Source organism: Tinamus guttatus, unplaced genomic scaffold (genome assembly GCF_059628265.1).
Source record: "Tinamus guttatus ecotype Peru unplaced genomic scaffold, ASM5962826v1 Tinamus_guttatus_pri_ptg000649l, whole genome shotgun sequence".
NCBI lineage: Eukaryota > Metazoa > Chordata > Aves > Tinamiformes > Tinamidae > Tinamus > Tinamus guttatus.
This window is the reverse complement of record NW_028289183.1, coordinates 2,236,706-2,254,958: the sequence shown is the minus strand read 5'-3', so window position 1 is coordinate 2,254,958 and position 18,253 is coordinate 2,236,706. Positions and strand designations below refer to the sequence as shown.

The 18,253-nt window shown below is 40.8% G+C and overlaps 1 protein-coding gene across 1 annotated transcript in view; it reads left to right on the top strand.

Annotated features, from left to right (window-relative positions):
- Nucleotides 1-8,411, top strand: part of STXBP4 (syntaxin binding protein 4) — a 48,845-nt gene extending 40,434 nt beyond the window's left edge. Inside the window, exon 22 of the mRNA XM_010211745.2 lies at nt 8,122-8,411. Coding sequence (XP_010210047.2) covers nt 8,122-8,233 — 112 coding nt within the window. The 3' untranslated portion in view covers nt 8,234-8,411. The remainder of the gene's footprint in view (nt 1-8,121) is intronic.
- The last annotated feature ends 9,842 nt before the right edge of the window (nt 8,412-18,253 follow it).

Genomic DNA, 18,253 nt, shown 5'->3' with positions numbered 1-18,253 from the left:
GCCTTGGATGTCTGCAGTAAGGGAGACCACTTGTCTGGGCAAGCTGTTCCTGTGTTTACAACACTGTTTCCTTGGCTTTTTCACAGGATCCGGTTCCAGCTAACACTGCTAATGTTGAGTAGTTGGAACCTGATAATGCGTCTTTTCTATAAACGTTTTAGGTGTTGGAAGAATGCCTAGATCCCCCTGAGCTTCCTCTCCTCTAGCCTGGACAAACCCCTTTCCTTCAGCCTTTCTTCATGTGTCAAGTTCTCCAACGCTCCAACCATCTTTGTGTTCCCACTGGATCCCCTTCAATTTTTCAATGCCTCTCAAACTCAGAGGGGCCAATGTGTTGAAGAGGCATAATCAGGTAAAAAAGTTGATTATTAATAGAGTTTTATTTATTAGGTGATTAAGGCAGTTCTGTATGAGAAATCCAGTTACTGATGTTCTGATAGAAATTCCTGTCAGCCAAAATGTTTTATCCATACAACCCAGATACACAAAGGGGCTTGTACAGGTTCATAAATCATCACCTACATTCAGGTGTGTGAAATGCACAGTGAGCTGGGAAGGATTGTTTAGTTATTTATTTATTAAGTAAGAGAAAATTCATCTTGCTCCCTTTCGAAGCTGGTCATGTGGCTGTTTTTGCCCAGGTTTAGTCCACATGTAACGTTCAGTGAGTTTACTAAGTCATGCTGTTACATGAGGGCAAATGCAAGGACATCGAATGGGTTTTGTGAATCGGCATCTCCTGAGTATGAATTTTACAGAAGTAAAGCTGTGTATAACTTTGTTCTCCCAATGTTGTATTATCTTTGCTAATTGGTTAATGGACATACACTGTTTTGGTTAGAGTCCCCTAAGAGCAGTATAAAAAAGCATGGCTGGAACACCAAATTATTTCCCAGAGAAACCCATTGCAGTTGATTTCTTCCATCCTCCCACTTTGTTCACCTTTAACATATGGTAGCTCTGTATCATGAGACCGGCACCTAAAATTAGGTAGGGCCTTGCTATTCTCCCTCCCACTGCCACCCACTGCTTGCATATGTGTACAGTTTGTAAGGACCAGCTGTGAATTTTGCCCCTGTAAACACTGTTTCTTCCTCATGAACTGTCTTTTTCTTCAAGCAATGAGGGAATATTTATTTAAAATGAAATTCTCTTAAAAAATAAGTAAAAATTCCCAAGTATTTTAATCTTTTTGTTTCTTCTCCCTTAGATATATTAGGGCCTGAGAGTTTTCTATCCTATACCAAAGGGGAAAGAGTAGTATTTGATTTATGCTTTTTTTCTGCTCCCATAATATATGTAGAAATCAGAAGTTGTGCCTGCATGCTTTAATGTGACAGAGCAGGCAGTGAAATACTCTGAAAATATGCTGGTATAACAGGGAATAGAACTTGGTTCATGTTAAGTAACAATCTAAACTGAAACAATACATGCAAAAGATTAATAAAAATGTATTTGATGCGTTTTAGTAGCTTTTGAAATCATACTGAACAAATCAGACTTCCACTTTGAAAGCCAACACATCATGTTTATTCGTTTTTATAATATTCTATTTTGCTTGAGGAGGAGCCATCATTAATTTTACTGGAACTTGGTCATTCGCAGAAACTGTTTATTATTTTATGACTGAACTAAGAATAGCAAAGCATGTGATAGATGAAGAACTTCTCTAGTATAAACACTCATGTTTTATAAAACCAGGACTAAAGGTATCATCATAAAAGGAAAATAAATCGCAGTTGCTTTTACTTCCTTCATGCTACACTGAAAGCACAAAGCTCCTTTCTCCTCTCCTAGTTCCCTGCATAGCAGTAGGCAATTCAGTTGCACCAGAATTATCAATCAGTAAAATCAGCATTGTAGGTGTCCCCATCTTAATAACTTTGGATTTGTGAGCAGAAGAGATATTTTTAGGCATGGCATATTCTGTTTCCGTTGAGTTCAAAGAAAGAGGCAAGTACTTTACCTCTCTGAAAATTGGACCCTTCTTCTTTCACATTTGTCACTCAAAAACAGGCTGCTTTTGAGAATGTTTCTTTTTACCTCTCATCCTCAAATCCTCCTATCTGAAAATAGAGGTAATAATAGTTATACAGACACAAATATTTAAATCAGACTGATTCAGCCCTAACCAAGTGCTAACTATTATTATTTCTTTATAGAAAGTTTTTAATGCATAATGTTCCAAAATGTTCCATGCAGACTTTAACTCGGCATCAATCCAAGAGCTTTCAGAAGTAACCATATGAATTTATGGTTCATAAATCCTGATATTTTTGTTTTTTATTTGGATAACCACCTTGAGACATCTCAGAGAACTTTTATTTTCATAAAGTGTTTAATGTCTGTCATCTGAATTACATGATCCTTTGCTGTGTCTCAAGATGGTTATGAAGAATAAATGTATTCAGAAACAGTATTTCTCTCCAAAAAGTTTGTCCCCTGGCTGTTCTTTGTTCACAAACACTATTTGAAATAAGACTCATTATTAAGAGGCAAAGCAATGATTTAGTGTAAGGCATTTGCTAAATGCAAATTCATGAAGACTTGGAGATACCCAGGATGCAATGGAAAATCAAAATAATTTATTGGATCTAGAAATGGTTTAATTGCAAATATTGTGATTGCTGGGAATTCATTTACTGTGATGTTTCACTGAAGCCATTTTGCAGGACTATGAAGAAGAAACCTCAGTGGTAATGCTAGGAAGGTTAGCATTGGATTTTATGATAACATTAGTTTGTAATACAAGAATGTTAAGACTTTAAGCTGATTTTGGTTAGTTTTTGGAGGTTTTGTTTTGTTTTTCTGGGAGTTTTGTTGTTTTTTTTAACCCCTATCCCTTTTATCCTCTACACCTTTCCTTCTCCTGAGATCTGCCTGGGGTTTGGGAGAGCTGTTAGAAGCAGGAACACGGTGCACAGGTGTCCTCTGCGTGTGTTTCCTCTGAATCTTGGACCTGAACCATCATTCAGGCTTTAATCCCCTTTAGTGCACAAGTGGTTTAAGCAGCAGCTTTGTGCATGTTCCGGACCGTGGCAGGAACATCTGACCTCATCTTGGCTTGAGTCCGCGGTGTCCATCCCATCAAGATACCAGGCCTATGCTGATAGGACTGAGAGGAAGTGGGCAAACTGGTGGCACGATTCCTCCTAGAAGGACCCTTTGTGTTGCCTGCAGGATGGGCACGCGGGGAAGGGGCCTGATCCCCCTCAGCCTGCCCTGGGAACGGGCTGGGTTCCCATCCCGCGTTGGAGCTGTGCTGGCCTTGCTTGGCTGAACGTGCAGAGCTGGCACCGCTCATCCTTGTCCTGCTGCCACTGTAAATATGCTGCACTAAAATACATTTTTATGGTGTTGACACGTACAGACCCAGGATTGGGAGTAACCACGTCTATTACTAAAACAGCACTTTGAGAGCAGCAGCAGTTGGCTAATACAGGGATGAGATGCACTTCAGTGAGAGCTTTAAAGCTGAAACGTTTGCATATGCTATCACTGAAGCATTTCACCTTACCCTTGGCTCAGATCCTACTTGTTTGATCAGATTACTGGTTTGGTTTTAGACTGAGCCATTACTGTTGAAGATTTTTAATAATATAGTAGGCTATTTGGATGAATAAATGCTTTTTTCCAGAGATAACTGCTGTCTGAAATTGCTCATATATTTTTTTCATGATAGGCAAATGCTTAATTGGTTTAATCAAGGAATAAATAGTGAGACTCTCTACTAGAGTTTCACTTTGTATCCCCTGTTTTTAATCATTGTCGAAGCAAAATCTGCAGTCCCTGAGGGAAATAAAAAATGGATTTACGTCACCTTAGGGCACAGTCCAATGAGGTGACAAGTACTCTCAGTCTTATTACAGCCAATAAACGTAAGGTCACTGCCATCTTTCAGGACCTGCTTAGCCTCTCTTAGAGTAGTTTATACGCAGTATGTTTCTTATGATACATAGTCTTGAAAGCGAGTCTAGTTTCAAGCTCATTTTAACAAAAATGAAAAAGAAAAAAAAAAAGAGAAATTGATTTCAAATAATCAGGTTTTGATAGATGCAATACAAAATCCCTTCCCAAACTGTTGATAGGTTTCAGGTCTGGAAAGTCTCTTCCCTAGATGCTCTCAGGATTGACTGACTATGCTAATGTCAACTTCACTTAGTTATTTCATTTTATCCCAATCCCTTGTCTGCAAAACTAAAATTCTTTAGTTACAGATAAGTAGTAGTTACTCCTGGCAGATCCTCCCAGCATTTGCACTTCAAAATAGCAAGAGTCTTTGCAAATGCTTTACTCTGGGTATCCAGACAGCATTTAACTTCCAACTTCCAAGCCTCCCAACTGCTGACGTTTTCAAAGGGGATACGAAACATGACAAAAACCATAACTGGGTCTATAAGTGGATGCTGGTTTGGAGAACTTATTTCATGGTAAACATTGACACTAAGGAAATAAAAAATGAATAACAAGTTCAAATTCATAAGGGACAACAGCAAAGTATTAAAAGCTAAGGAACAGTTGTGTTCCCAAAATGCATGCAATCCTAAATAAAATTAGGACTGCATTCACAAAATTTGTTAGGTGCAGTACCAGTAGCTACACGTTGTATTAGTCTGCTTATTCAGACCGTAGAGTGATTTAGAAACGTGATCTGGTAGAGATTGAAGAGCAACAGAATTAGCTGAGTTCCTTGAGGAGCAGCAGGTCCCTGGGACTCCCTCGGATGCTCCATTGCCATCTGGTGGCACGAGGAAGAGTGATTCTGTCCCAGCTCTCCAGCACGTGAAGGTCTACCAAGGTGTCTGGGTCAAATGAGGACCATCCACTTGTGCAGGAGCAGGTTTTTGAAAGCGGTACCATTAGGCACCTTTCAGCAGGTGCATGAGGGATGTTGATCCCAACCGTAGAGGTTTTCAGAGGAAGAGAAATATGAGTGAAATGGAAGGGAAAGAGCAAAGTACAGAGGGCCTCCTCATAGATGTAAGATTTGGGAGGATGAATTTTAAGGAGAAAATAAATCCTTTCAAAGCAAACCTTAGCCTGAGAATAAGAGAAGCAAAACTAGAAAGGTCCAACAATAAAAGACAAAGAGATTAATTAAAGCCATTATTGAAAACCCACGTGTAGTCCAGACAGATTCTGTGCAAGAGAAAACACAGAAGATGATGTAACCTACAGGTGCAGGATTAGGCTTCAGAATCTTCACTTTATTTTCCTGTTGCTCTAGCTCTCACTAGCCCCCAAGTCACCACTGTGCATTAATGTATAGCAAAGAAACCCACATAGGCCCCCACAGAGCCAGCAGTGGGCACGTCCCCCTTTTGCACTGGGCTAAGTGTGGCTGTCCAAAAGGGCACATGTGGACCATATTCTGGGTAGTATAGCTCGTGCCCATTTCCAAACCATTGCCTTTATAGCTAGCAGTGTTATTTGCTTTTTTTTGATTCTTTCGTGATCATGTTAGTAGCAAAAACGTTAAGTATTAAAGGCTAAAGCTTTTGGAGTATGTGGTTTTTTGTGTTTGTCTTAAACCAGTCAGCGGTAGCTGCGTTTCAACAGTGGCTTTGCAAAACTCTGCAGTTGGTACAGATCAGTAAAAGCTCCAGCAAGCACCCATGCTCTCTAGTAAATCATTATTGCATTTTGAGGGGTTAGTATAGTTTGGGAAATACAAAACTAGATAAAGGTTAGACATTAGCAAAATTACAATTGCAGATTAAATGGATTAGGTTATTGGGTGTGTTCATTTAAGGAGAAAAAAGGAGTTACCTCAGTCTTCCATTTCAGCTGAGCAGAATTCTGCTTTCACTGGGGTCGTCTTCAATGCCACGCAATTTAATAGAGAAGCACAGGGTTCATATGAGGCCAGAATTTGGCTTTCCGAGTTCAGATACAACTAAATCCTATTTGGCAGAACTCATTCAGTGGCCCCTAATGAATCCATTCATTATGAGAGTTTGGCTAATTAATGGTTTAAGGCTGCATCATGTTGCCTGAACAGTTCTCAAACAAACGGCTCTTGCACAAGATTGTTCCTTCCCCAGCCCAGAAACCCTGGTGGGCTGGAAGAATAAGGCAAGACTTACGGCCACGGCCCCTGTCACGACACAGTAACCTCCACGGAGCGGGACGTGCTCGCTCCGTAGCTCCGCATCCCGCTGTCCGCCAGGCTTCTCTGCATCCCCTGTGAGGCTCCAGAGGCTGGCCCTGATGGAGAACATAACTTAAGGTGAAGAATATGCCTTGATAATGCTCAAAGTCTAACAAATAGACTTTCTGTTCCATTAATTTGTATTACCTTTGAAGTATTCTTTTCTTAAAAGAATGTCCTGAATTCTCGTTTTTAAAAGAAACCATTTTCCACACGAAGTAAGAGTCATAAGGAAAATAATCATAATGGCATTTTAAATAATTTACTACCATTTATTTGCCAAAACAATCTTGTGTTCTCATATTTTGTTTTTACAAGGCCTAAAATTTGTCCTGCAATTTCCTAATATATTTTTAAAAAAAAGGCAGAATAAGCCACTGCTGTATTCTCAAATCAAATATTTCTGTTTCCCAACAATGAATTTGGCTGCCCTCCAATAAGCAGTAATTTGTTTGAAAACCTAAAAATCTTTAGATATTGTTAATTGCTCTGAAAATGTGGTGAAAAGGGTCTTTTGAACAAGAACATTTGCAAATGGAAAGTGTTTTACATTTAGAATTTGTAATGTTAGCCTTCCAAATCTTCCTGCAATATTCAAAGTAGTTTCTTCTTCAGTTAAGCAAAGCCTGGAGGTAGATTTGCATTCCCTCTCACTTTTATTGCTGGCTCTAACATACAAATCAGAGAGGATGTATCTCTAATACAAGAATGTTCTGCAAACCAGTAATCTGGGATTATCTCTTCGAACTGATTATGTCAAAGCTCTTTAGCCCAGCACCAGCACTTGTGGAGAACTAAAAATAAACAGGGTGGAGGGGTGGCTATACATTTGTTTTGTACCTAAATAATCTGCGTGTCGTTCTACAGTGCGAGACAGTATCTGGACTTAATGTTTCTAAGAGTTCTTTTCTTAGTAAGGATTTCGGCTAAGAGTTTCAAACAAACCATCCCACTAGCAGTGCTCAAGGGATAAAGTCCAGTGCAGGGCTGAAACAACTCAGTTCACATCAGAGGCATCTACAGCAAATGGACATTTGAGCAAAATGTGGCCGACATAGGTTGAAAATGGATGAAAACTAATTCTCTTTTCCTACACGTGAATGAACAAAGTTATGCTATTGAATAAAGCAAAATTACTCCTGATTTAAGTGCTGCAGCGCTGCACTATTAAAGATCATAAGAATTTTTGCATTTATTCCTAAAAGAACAAAATCAAATTCTTACAGCAGTTAGCAGAAAGTAACTATCTTTCGCCCCTTGGTCCTAAAGTATGTAGGAGGAGGATCCTCTGAAGAATAAACACTTAATGAAGATTTTTTTAATTCATTACATCAAAGAACCACGAGTGCTTTTCCACATAACTCTTGTATTTCATTGCATTTTCTCTCATTTTTCAAGGTTGATGCTGTGTAATCAGGAGAAAATAGAGACAAAGTACATAGCAGATCAAGGCATGCTAGGACAGGGATATCTACAGACCCTGAATGGGGAAAAAAAAAATCTTAGTTATATTGTGTAAGGAATTTCTAGGAATTGGTTTGATAAAAGCTGGCAATATAATCACTTAAAATAGTGCTGCAGGCGGTAAATCTTGCATTGGCAGAAAAACAGACTGGATGGAGTCTAGTTCATTCAACTTCCATGGTTCTCCAACTGCTGGAATGAGTTCTGCAGCTCAAGATGTTGTAACACAGTGATCATAGATTTTTTTTTCTCCTAACTATAGCACAGTCGTGTTGTTTGAAAAGTGCTGCCCATGCCTGTAAGCTATTGTAGTGCAACATTGACTCCCAAGTCAGTTCGTTAAAGTATCACTATCCGTAATTAGATGTTTTAGGAGAGGATTTTTGAAGACAGAAAGGCAAATTCTGTTTTCACTTGAGAAGGTAAATCCAGAGAAGTTCTATCATGGCACTTCATATTTAATTAAATTGATGAAAATAAGCATTAACTTTCTTGTTTCTTTTCAGTCATGTAACACAGACAACCTCTTGGATCCATCCAGTAACAAGTGCACTAAGCCTGTTTGGCCCCGAGGATGACGACGATGGAATAAGAGATCCTCCCGGGTCCAAGAGCTGAGGACGTCAGTTGACAGAAAGTTTGTGTGATTGCAGCACGGTAGTGAGAAGACGTGCAGTTCTTGATCTGATATACTTCCTAGTCTAACATAGTAGTACCTGGTGATACTCCTCCCCTTGAAGTCAGCATGTGTTCTGTTCGTTTAGGTAGGTTTTTATCCGTGGGTGAGATTCCCCCTGCGAAAGATGCAGGTGCTGCAGAAGACTCCCTTCAGTCTTTACTTGCCCCAGTTTGCAGTGCAGGCATCATTAGGGCCTGATCCTGTCCTCTCCTGACTTTCTTATTGGTATAACTCCAATCCACTGAGAGCTTCACAACTTGGCCCAGGAGAATAGGGCTGGGCCCTTGGCTGTGGCTCACATGGCAATTGCCAGTTATGTTTGACTGAAACATGCAAGGTGAGCATTTTTTTTTCTTTTTTAACCACTGATAGTGGGTGTAACATAGATGCCTTTTCTATAACTACTGAATATTATCTCATTTTTATAAAAGAAATTTCTGAATTTATTTTATTACTAACAAATATTTGCAGATTATTACAAGTATCTGAGCCCAGATGACTCTTTTAAGAAGTACTTTATTAATACTGGTGATTGGGCTTTAGGATAATGAGTTTTTGTAAGCTGTCAAGTAAAAAGAAACTGTTTTGGTAGAGGACCCTGTACTCTGTCAACAATATTAGGCAAGAATGAAAATCTACTTTTGTACTCTGCTAAACTGATACACACATGCATCAAACATTTCAGAGGAAGCTGTGAAGTTTCAAGTACAATGAAACCTGTGAAGCCACCTCCAGGATCAGCAGAAATCAGTCACCTCCTCAAAGTTGGTCCTTAAGTAGAACAAAATCTTGTTGTAAACATGGGTGATGATTTAAAGAGGATAAAGAAAACAACGGGGGTGCTACTGCAACCTAATGAACAACTTTCACTGCTCCAACCTAATGAACGGGTTTCACTGTACCCCACTAGCACAGGATACTTTAAATCTCATTATTTACAGCACTACATCTGATGCCTGCTCTGCCCAATGCCTGATTCTGTGCTGGAGCATCTGGAGACTCTATGCGTGGGTGTGTATATACATATACATGTGTGTATATATATGTGTATGTATTATATATATGGTAGCTTTTGACTAATGAGTGAGCTAAGGACCTGCAATTTCGCTGAAGCATTAGTGAATATGCCAAAGGAAAACTATGTGTGACCTTAAGGCCAAGGAGGAGGGCAGTACTCTAAGCATGTGAGGAAGGCCTGGGCTGCAACCTGCAGTTACGGACTTGGGAACTTGCCTGGAAAGATTCAGGCACCCTTCCCCACCCCAGCTCCTCTCTCTTGGATGATACAAAAGAAGGAGGCTGCAGTGTCACGTTTTTTGGAGTCTGTCTCTGGCAGGTAGGATTTAAAAATCAGTGTACTCCTAAGTAGGCCCATGGCTCTACCACTCTTTCTACAACCTCTGCATTACAGAGCGGCGCCGAGTCAGCTACACTGTAGCCGTTGGCCTTATTGAATCAAAAATAATTTACACTTTAGCCTCTTCTTTGAACAGCAGTGCAGCAATCTATTGCGTGTGGCCTGTGAGCTGTGCAAAAATGGTCTGGTGGAGGAAGAGGTACAGGAGTGAAGTCCAGCTCAGAAAAAGAGCTTTTTGCAGACTTTGCTGGAAGTAGGTGTCAGGATATACTCAATAAGCAAATAAGAAAAATTGTTTTGTATTTTTAACTAGGTCAGAACCAATTTTTCCACGAATCTGCACAGGTGGTGTGGATTAGGAAGAAGAGCTTGCTCAGCACGTCCACAGTAACTTACATTTCTGAGAAAACTCCTCGTACACAGCAGTAGCCCTTAAGGTGGCAATGCTTCAGCCCTGTCTTGCTCCAGTGGCTCTCACATACTTCATCTTTCCTCTCTGTTCCCCCAGAACACAAGCTGAAGGTGCAAAGCACGTGCTTCAGGTGCAGGGTTACACACTATATATATTATTTAGATTATTATTTAAATCCCTTTCTGAAAGTGGTCCAGACTCATAATACACAGCAGATATATAAGATTATGGATTTCAGTATTTACTGTAGTCCTAGCAGCAGTTAGGGTGCTTTCTATATGACAGGAGCTTTCAGTTCATACTTTTATGATAGGCAGATCACATGTAGACTCCAGTTTAGCAGTTCCGTGCAAGAGAAGTTGAATCTCCACCTGACCTCACAGTCTTGGCTTATTCTGCTAGTGGCTTTGTGACAGCCAGCTGAGCGATTCACTTAAGAGAAGCTATTTAGGGACAGAGCTAGAGCCTGCGGAGCAGGCAGGCTTCATCAGCAGAGACTCTAGAGGCTAACAGCAATTCAGAGCTGTCCTCCTGTCGGATCGTTCGGAGGAGGACAGCCCTGCGCGTCCTGCCTGCCCTCCCCGAGGAGCTGGAATGATCTCCGGCTCCAGGCACGCAACGCGCACTGCTGCGCACGAGAGGGCAGAAACCCAGGCAGAGCGCTGGCATCCCGCCTGCTCTGCTTACTCTCTCCGCCCACAGCTGAGAACATTTCAGAAACTTGACAACGAGTTTCTCCCTCTCGCTTATAATTTTGCCTAGAAATTAAAGACACTTTAGGTATGGATCCCTGCATCCATCTAGCTTCTCCTCCGGTAAGTATTACCTCTTCAGATAATCTACTAGTTCACATTCTCCACTACTGAGACTACATTTTCATCCCTACAATCTCCAAATGTTCTCATCTATTTTTGTAAGCTGGCATACTTGTTTCCTAGGTTATTTCTCTGTCTCCCCTTCTCTCTCCCTTTCTGTGAAATAGTTTGCAAAACTATTTTGATTAAGTTGTACGGTGTATGTTGAGAAAATGGTTCTAGGATAATTTAAGAAGAATTTGTAAAGAACAGTTGTCAAAACATGCAACACTATAAACAGCTACTTTTCATTTTTATTGCACAATAAAACAAGTGGAAAAATATGCAAGTTCAACTTGATAATCCTTTAAAATAATGGCTAAAATTGACACCTCCACCTGCATTTATTTTCTGTGTGAAGGTGATACTGTGAGAAATACTGTTCTGGCACACCCTGGTGTTAATCCATACCTGAATACTCGCAGCATGCTACCCTGCAAACACTACAGATACTCCAGTAAATTTAAAACAGCCCATGCCCCATGATCAAAGCAAGTAGCTTGACACAAGTATCTACACAGGCCTGTTAGATACTCAATTTAGTAGGTGTTAAATAACTTCCTAGTATCACGACTCAGTGTCGCAATAAATTAGATGATCCTTTCATCAGCCCCCCAGATAAATATACGCACATAAACCTGCCCTTCCACCAGCATCACCCACATCCTCGTGTAGCGGGCAGGTGTCCCTGCTGGTCTTCAATGAGCCTCACGTTTCACTTATACTCCACAGAATTGGATTTTAAGAAGCTAATGGAATCCTATCTAGGAACTGGTTAGTGGCTTTGGTCTCTCCTTTAAATTAAGCAATTAGAAATTATTTAGAATAAAATATAATAAATGGGCAATTTCTTTTTTCCCTAAAACTTCCTATCTGTAACTGCTCCTCTTAATTAGCTGCTTTACATCAGAATATGTTTGGTTCATAGGCACCATCTGTTGCATGGCCTCATCTACCCCTTGCACAAACTGGAGTTAGCAAGTTATCCTCTCCATAACACCCACTGGAGTTACTTCATTGCCAGAGAGAAGTGGGTTTTCACAGTGAAGAAATTGCAGTTCACTGTATGTGTTTTGCTGTGGAAGATAAAGCTGACAAGCTGGAATACCGAGAGACAGCTTCAGTCAAGCTAAGTGTTTAACACAGGTTGATCTATCCCACGTAATGTTCACCATCTATTTAAATGCCTCTCATGACAGGCAGTTTTATGAACCCGAAACAAATGATGTGGTATTTCTTTAGGCCTGTTTCTGACAAGTCAGAGAGTGTCTATTGCCATTTACTGAAGGCTAGGAAAATCCTTTTAAGAATACAATTTGTGGTTGTTAAATAGTCAAGGTTGTTTCCACTAATTAGTGGGAAAGGCTCTCTTAAAGCTCAGCAAATTCAGTTATGACTTGGCCTGCGGAATCCTGACTTCTGTGGGAAGTCACAGGGTGTTTAACACTCAGCTTAAACTCCCTGGGAGCTACTTAAAGATCTTAACGCTTATCCCAAGTCTAGCAGCAAAATTCAGCGGTTTCTTTGCAAACAGCGGGCAAGTGACTTCCAAAATGTTCTAGCCCAAGTTGGGAGGCAAATACAGGTTCAGACCTCAAGGCCCCTCTGGCTACAGGTCCCCGTGGGGGGTCAGTTCTGCTCAGAGGAGCAGCAGGAGCTGCTGCAAACACACACAGCCCCATCAGTGTCGATAGAGACACCTGCCAGCTCAGACCCTGGGGCCAGATTGGCAAAGATGTTTAGCAGCTTAAAGATGCTGATGGAGTTAATGGGAATTAGGCACCTAACCTACTTAGATGCTGCTATAAATGCTGCTAGGCATCTTTAGGTACCTAAATACCTTAGCAAATCTTTCCCCCTACTGCTTGCAATGATACTGCACCAAAAATCAAATACTAATGAATAACCTTTGTCCTAACCTTTGTCCTCTGTAACTGGTTTTGCTTTTCCCTAGGGATTGTTTCCATGTAATACAAAAAATACCAGCCATTTCACAGGTTGTGTGAAACCATTCCAAACTCTTTTCCTATTTTTGGCAGCTTGATTATTTGCTGCTCATTCTATATTTTTCCCCCCTAGACAGTGGTTGATGTTACTGTGGATTTAATAAGTTGGTATTTTTGTAACATTCTTTTGAGATAACTTATTGCAGGATAATATTATTGAATTTTCTTCCCACAAGGATGTAATCAGACAGAGTTTTGCATCATTCATCATTAATTCACTTGGCTGAAAAAAAAATAAACAGAATGGGTCAAAATATATTAAAATCAGAGTCTCTGAATATTGGGATGAGAAGTTGTGGTCTAATAGCCAGTATTGATTTTGTCCCCATGGTACTGTGAGTCAAATCCAAAACAGTTAAGGCTCTTGATTAAAAAAGAGTATATGAAAAAGTACTTTTCTTCCTCTTGCTCCCAGCTGTGCCCACTTGTGAACATTTTGAGCAGGTAAGTTTACTCTCTCCGACTTCTATTCCAAAGTATAGACCTTAGGCCATAATTACATATATAATCTTACCTATAAATGTCTCTATTTAAAAATTCCAGGATTAGCTGAGCTTAAATATATATAGGGTTGGATACAGCCTAAAGATGTGTTCTTGAATTGGCGTGTGCATCGCGTGTGTTCAGCTATTCTCAGCGTAAGGAAGAGGCTGATGATCTGCGTAGCGGGTAGGGTGACACTTGAGGCTTACGGACTCGCTCCGGTTCTGCCGCTAAATCGCTGCAGAAGCTGTGACCAACTGCTTGCTCTGTTCCGCAGTTTGATTTTTGTCATTAAAAGGGCCTAATGTACATTACTCCTTAAAAAAAAAAAAAAAAAAAAAAGCATATTTAAGTCCTGAAGACTCTTATCTTATTTGAAGACAAGAGTGTAACCTCTTCTCCAAAAAAATTCATGGCCTGTGTGCTCACAGGAATAGGATATTACAATATGGGACTGCAATTACATGTTACTTTACTATTCACTGGGGGCTGCAAATTGGGGTTCGCTGGCAGACGATTCTCTCCAAAGGAGCTGCGTTCGCTGGTCTTGGCAAGGAAGAATCCAGCTTCTCAAGAAAGACACTGAAGACTGATCTTAACACATAACTTGACAGACCGGTTAATACTGTTGTCTCTGAAGCTTCAAATCAGAGATATGAGGAAAACTTTCTTGTATCATTCATCCATTTTTCTACACAGAGTTTGCAAGGTTTGAGCACTCCAAGAGCTGGTGGTCTCTAACTCTTGCAAACCTGTGGAGCATTTACCATTCCTGTCACACAAGAATCACCACAGTTGGAGGCAAAAAAAAAAAAAGGGGCTTTTCACAGGTAAGTTGTGACACCTGGGATGTCTCTGATGTAGGACATCTGTTTGGGCAAGACTACGTACTCCAAAACAAAAATGAACGTATCCCTTTTAGATTACTTTGGGGATAAGGGAAGTGAGCTAAGCTAAAAATAGTAGCCTGAAATCATTCTGGGAATATAATTTGTGTGCTAGGCTGCTTGTTAAAACTATGCAAAATCAGCAGTTTTGCCACTAACTTTGGACAAGTCAGGATTCTGCCCTGATCACCAGAAGCCACAAACAGTTCAGAACCAAGAATGTCTTAATCTCCTTCTAAGTACACTGCTCTTCAGCCATTTAGCAGTGGTATTTCCCTGTGTCCCAATTATTATAATCATTAAAAGCAACTCTTGTTTGTGGGGAGAACTCATTAAAATATACATGATTTGAATGGAAAAAGAAATTATGTTTGTGGCCTAAAACAAAAATATAACAGGACTGATAGGGGAAAGAGACGGGATCTTGGGAAAGGCACAGTGTTGAAATTCCTTCTAAACTTTCATTTTCACTCCAAAAGCTGGTAATGCATTGCAGTTCCTTTCCGTCTTTTAAGGTCTGAGAAAACCAGGAGCACTGAAATCTCCAGGGATAGTTAAGTTTTCAGTCCCCGAGCAGCAGGATGAACTGCAGTTATTAATCTCCAGTCTGTGCCACTTGGGACCCTAACATTAGGTACTGTAATTAGTCACCAGGGGAGTTAACGTTCCAAGTCAAAGACAACTGTGTATAATTGATGCCATGGTGTGAACAAGAGCAGACAAGCCCATTAAGAAAGCTGCCTGTCATGCTCAGAACGTGTTATTCCATCAAATTAAATACCTAAAAGAAAAAAAAAAAGGGTAAAGATAAGGAGGAAGAGGAAATAGGACACCAACTGGCTTAAAGTCTATTGTCTTGTTATTTGGATGTCCAGAAGAAGCTGCCAAAATGAAGCATTTTGTCTTTAGAAGAAAAACATGTAAATGTAATTAATCTCATGTTGTTCATTTCTCAGCTCATCTTTGGGAACACCATCTACTCATCTAAGTTCTCCAGTGTAGGTGCTTAACTCATGCTGATTTTAGATGCTAAAGCAGCACAATAATTGGGACCAGGTTGTTCCAAAGATCATTTAGATTTCCACAACAACTGATATATATAAAAAAAAAAAAAAAAAAAAAAACGAAAAGAGCAGTAAATATAAACTAACAAGACATCCCTGGGACTGGATGCAGATGAGTTGAAAAGTCTCTTCTGTTGTTGGGATTGGTGATTATTTGCTGTGAGAGCCTGTTTCAATCACGGTTTCTTTGTGTTGCTTGTCCTGAGCGCTATGTGTATACAAATAAATTTGCTTCTAAGTGGATGCGGTTTCAGGGAATGGGAGGAAAAAGCCTTAACAGCTTCACTGTGTTCATAAATATATCAATTCTCCCTTATAGGAAACCTTGTTAGCCCTCAGGATTAGGGCTGGGTTGTGCCAGAGCCCTGAGCGGGGCAGCTGGAAGCTGCTCTCAGACGGGGCTGAGGAAATGGCGGCTCTGCCAGAGGAGGAGCGAAACCTCCCGCCTTTTTGCTGCTCCAGCCGCTCGTGAGGGACCTTGTGTAGCTGGGGGTGGAAACAGCGTGTCTGGTGGGGGTATCCCCTCCTTCCGCTAAGCAGGGTGTGAGATTTCGTTCCTGAGGAAGAGGCCTTGCCAGGGAAGGTCTTCTTGCCACACTCGAGAGCCCTCTTCCCAGAAGGGCTCTGTCAGATGCTAATTCTAGGCAGGAAGCTTGATGCAGTTGAGATGTGTCCATAATTCCTTGTTAAAACCAAGGACACTGGACCACGCATGCCACAGTCCATCTACAGGTTTGGTGTTTTTCCTACTCTATCCAGTTCTGGTTATTCCCCTAGTTTTAAGCTGTTCTCAACTGCTTTTTTTCCCTGTTGGCATTCCAAGGGAAAGACTGGAATGCTGCTGAGTTTGCTCTAATCCCCAATACCGTGAGAGGAAGTGTAGCTCTCTCATGGAGGTTGAAGGTTTTGAGAGTGGGGAAGGAGACTCGTGGGTGCAGAAGCGAGTCAGGGGGATCCATGTGTGTTGTGTCACATGTCTGCACCAGAGCAGAGCTTAAGTGGATTTTGCAAATGCAACTTCTGTGTCTCTGGATCACCAAATCAAGATAAACCTAGAGCAGTTTTGAACCAATCCCAACCTGAAAGTTTACCTCAAACTGAAATAAAACTATGTTTATCTTTTCATCTGCCCCAGACTAAGAGAAACATGAAAGCTGCAAACTGAAATTAGTGCTTTAAAGCAGTGGGAAGAAAAGCAAAGCCCAACCAGTAGATGTGAACTCCTGGGCTCACAGATTCAAGTCAGCTGGATCCACTGAGGGCGGAGGGGACGGGGCTGCTCTGTCTCCCATTGGGAGCACATTGAAACACCTGTTTAAAGACTGAATAACCCAGAAGGAGAGGAGATAGTTCTGACCCTCATCAGGGAAGGGTGGCAGCAGTATGGAGTCCTCTCCTCTTTGCTCTGCTTCTTCTTTCCCTCCCTAAGTGTGGAGAAGTTGGGAAGGCTGCTAGGTGACCTCTCCCTGCTGGTACCAGTGCTAACAGTACCAAGTGTTAGAGGTGCCTCCTGTGAGCTGTGTGGATCTGAAAGCTGGAAAACTTTATATCCTTATTGTCCAAGTGCTGAGTCGTGAGGAGAAGTCACTAAATCTAATATATGTTGTGAAGATCTCAGAGGTCAGTGAAGTCTCTTCTCTCTTAAAATCGATGGAAGTGGTGCTATGAATAATGCTGTAGTACATTTGTAGTTTGTGTAACTTTTATTTGCTTATGCTTGCAAACATTAAAAAAAAAAACACTTTGCTTCTTGACAAACTGGCCTTAAGTTGTTCTTGTTGTGCATCGCGTGCTGAAGCATTTGCTTTTCAGTGTGAAGACAAAATGATCATTACATGCATTTAGCTTTTATTTGTGGTGTTCTTTGGGAGGAAAAATGCTGAATTGATTTGACCATCTTGATTTTAAGAGGTCCTGTTCTACATAGTTTATAATAGACAACAGGAGATGCAGATTCCTTTCACTAAGAAGCTTTTTTTTTTTTCTTAGTTGATTTATAGCTTCTCATTAGTGTTGCCTTTGCTATGTTGTATGGTGAGGGTAACCCTGACTTCTGAAGCGTGTATCTCCTGAATTAACCAAATAGGCTAAGTTTTGTCTCTGCAACTTCACTGTGTGCTAGAGGTGTAGAATCCTAGTCAACTGACTTATGAATTTTAGCAAAAAGAAACATGCCTAAGTAACTTAAATGTTAGATTTTCTGACATCTTAAAATAAAACCAGTCTTAGCCTTGCAGAAGAGAGAGCTGCCCAGCTAATGATGGGTCCTTTTGCTGACCTTTATGCCAGAAATACAGTGGTTCTACAGATTTCTTTGTAGTTACATCTTGTCTAGCTATCAGCTTTAAAAAAACAGCCCATATAGTAGTAAGATGTGATATCTGTCAAATTTAACAGCCTAGCAGGTGATTTTGTGTTAGGAGAGTTTATTTACAAGCCATTAACCTTAGCATAATTAAGCCTTTGACTTCCTTCCGAAGGACCTCAGTGGAGCTCATAAATAATTTACTTGTATTTACTATTATTTGCTGTGAACAATCGAAGTGTTTCCTTGCGGGACAAGGTCTTGCACAGACCTGCCAAGCCAGGCTGACCCTGCGCTGTGCCGGGCGCCTTCCCTTCTCTCGGGTGGACTGAAGGCTGCTCGGGGCTGAGAAGCCTTCAGCGCCTGGTGGGACCAAAGCCTGGAGGTCTAACTGGGGTCTAAACAGTTTCCGGTTCTTATAATGAGCAATTATTACACTGCTTGTGCTAGCAAAGTGCATAAATTCGTAATAACTAAGATCAATACCAACTCTGTTACTAAGCAGATGCTGCCTTTCAACCTCTGAGCACCTCATTAAAAGGTGGTGAGGGAGAAGGCAAGAGGATTCTGTTGTGAGGTTGAAACAAGTAT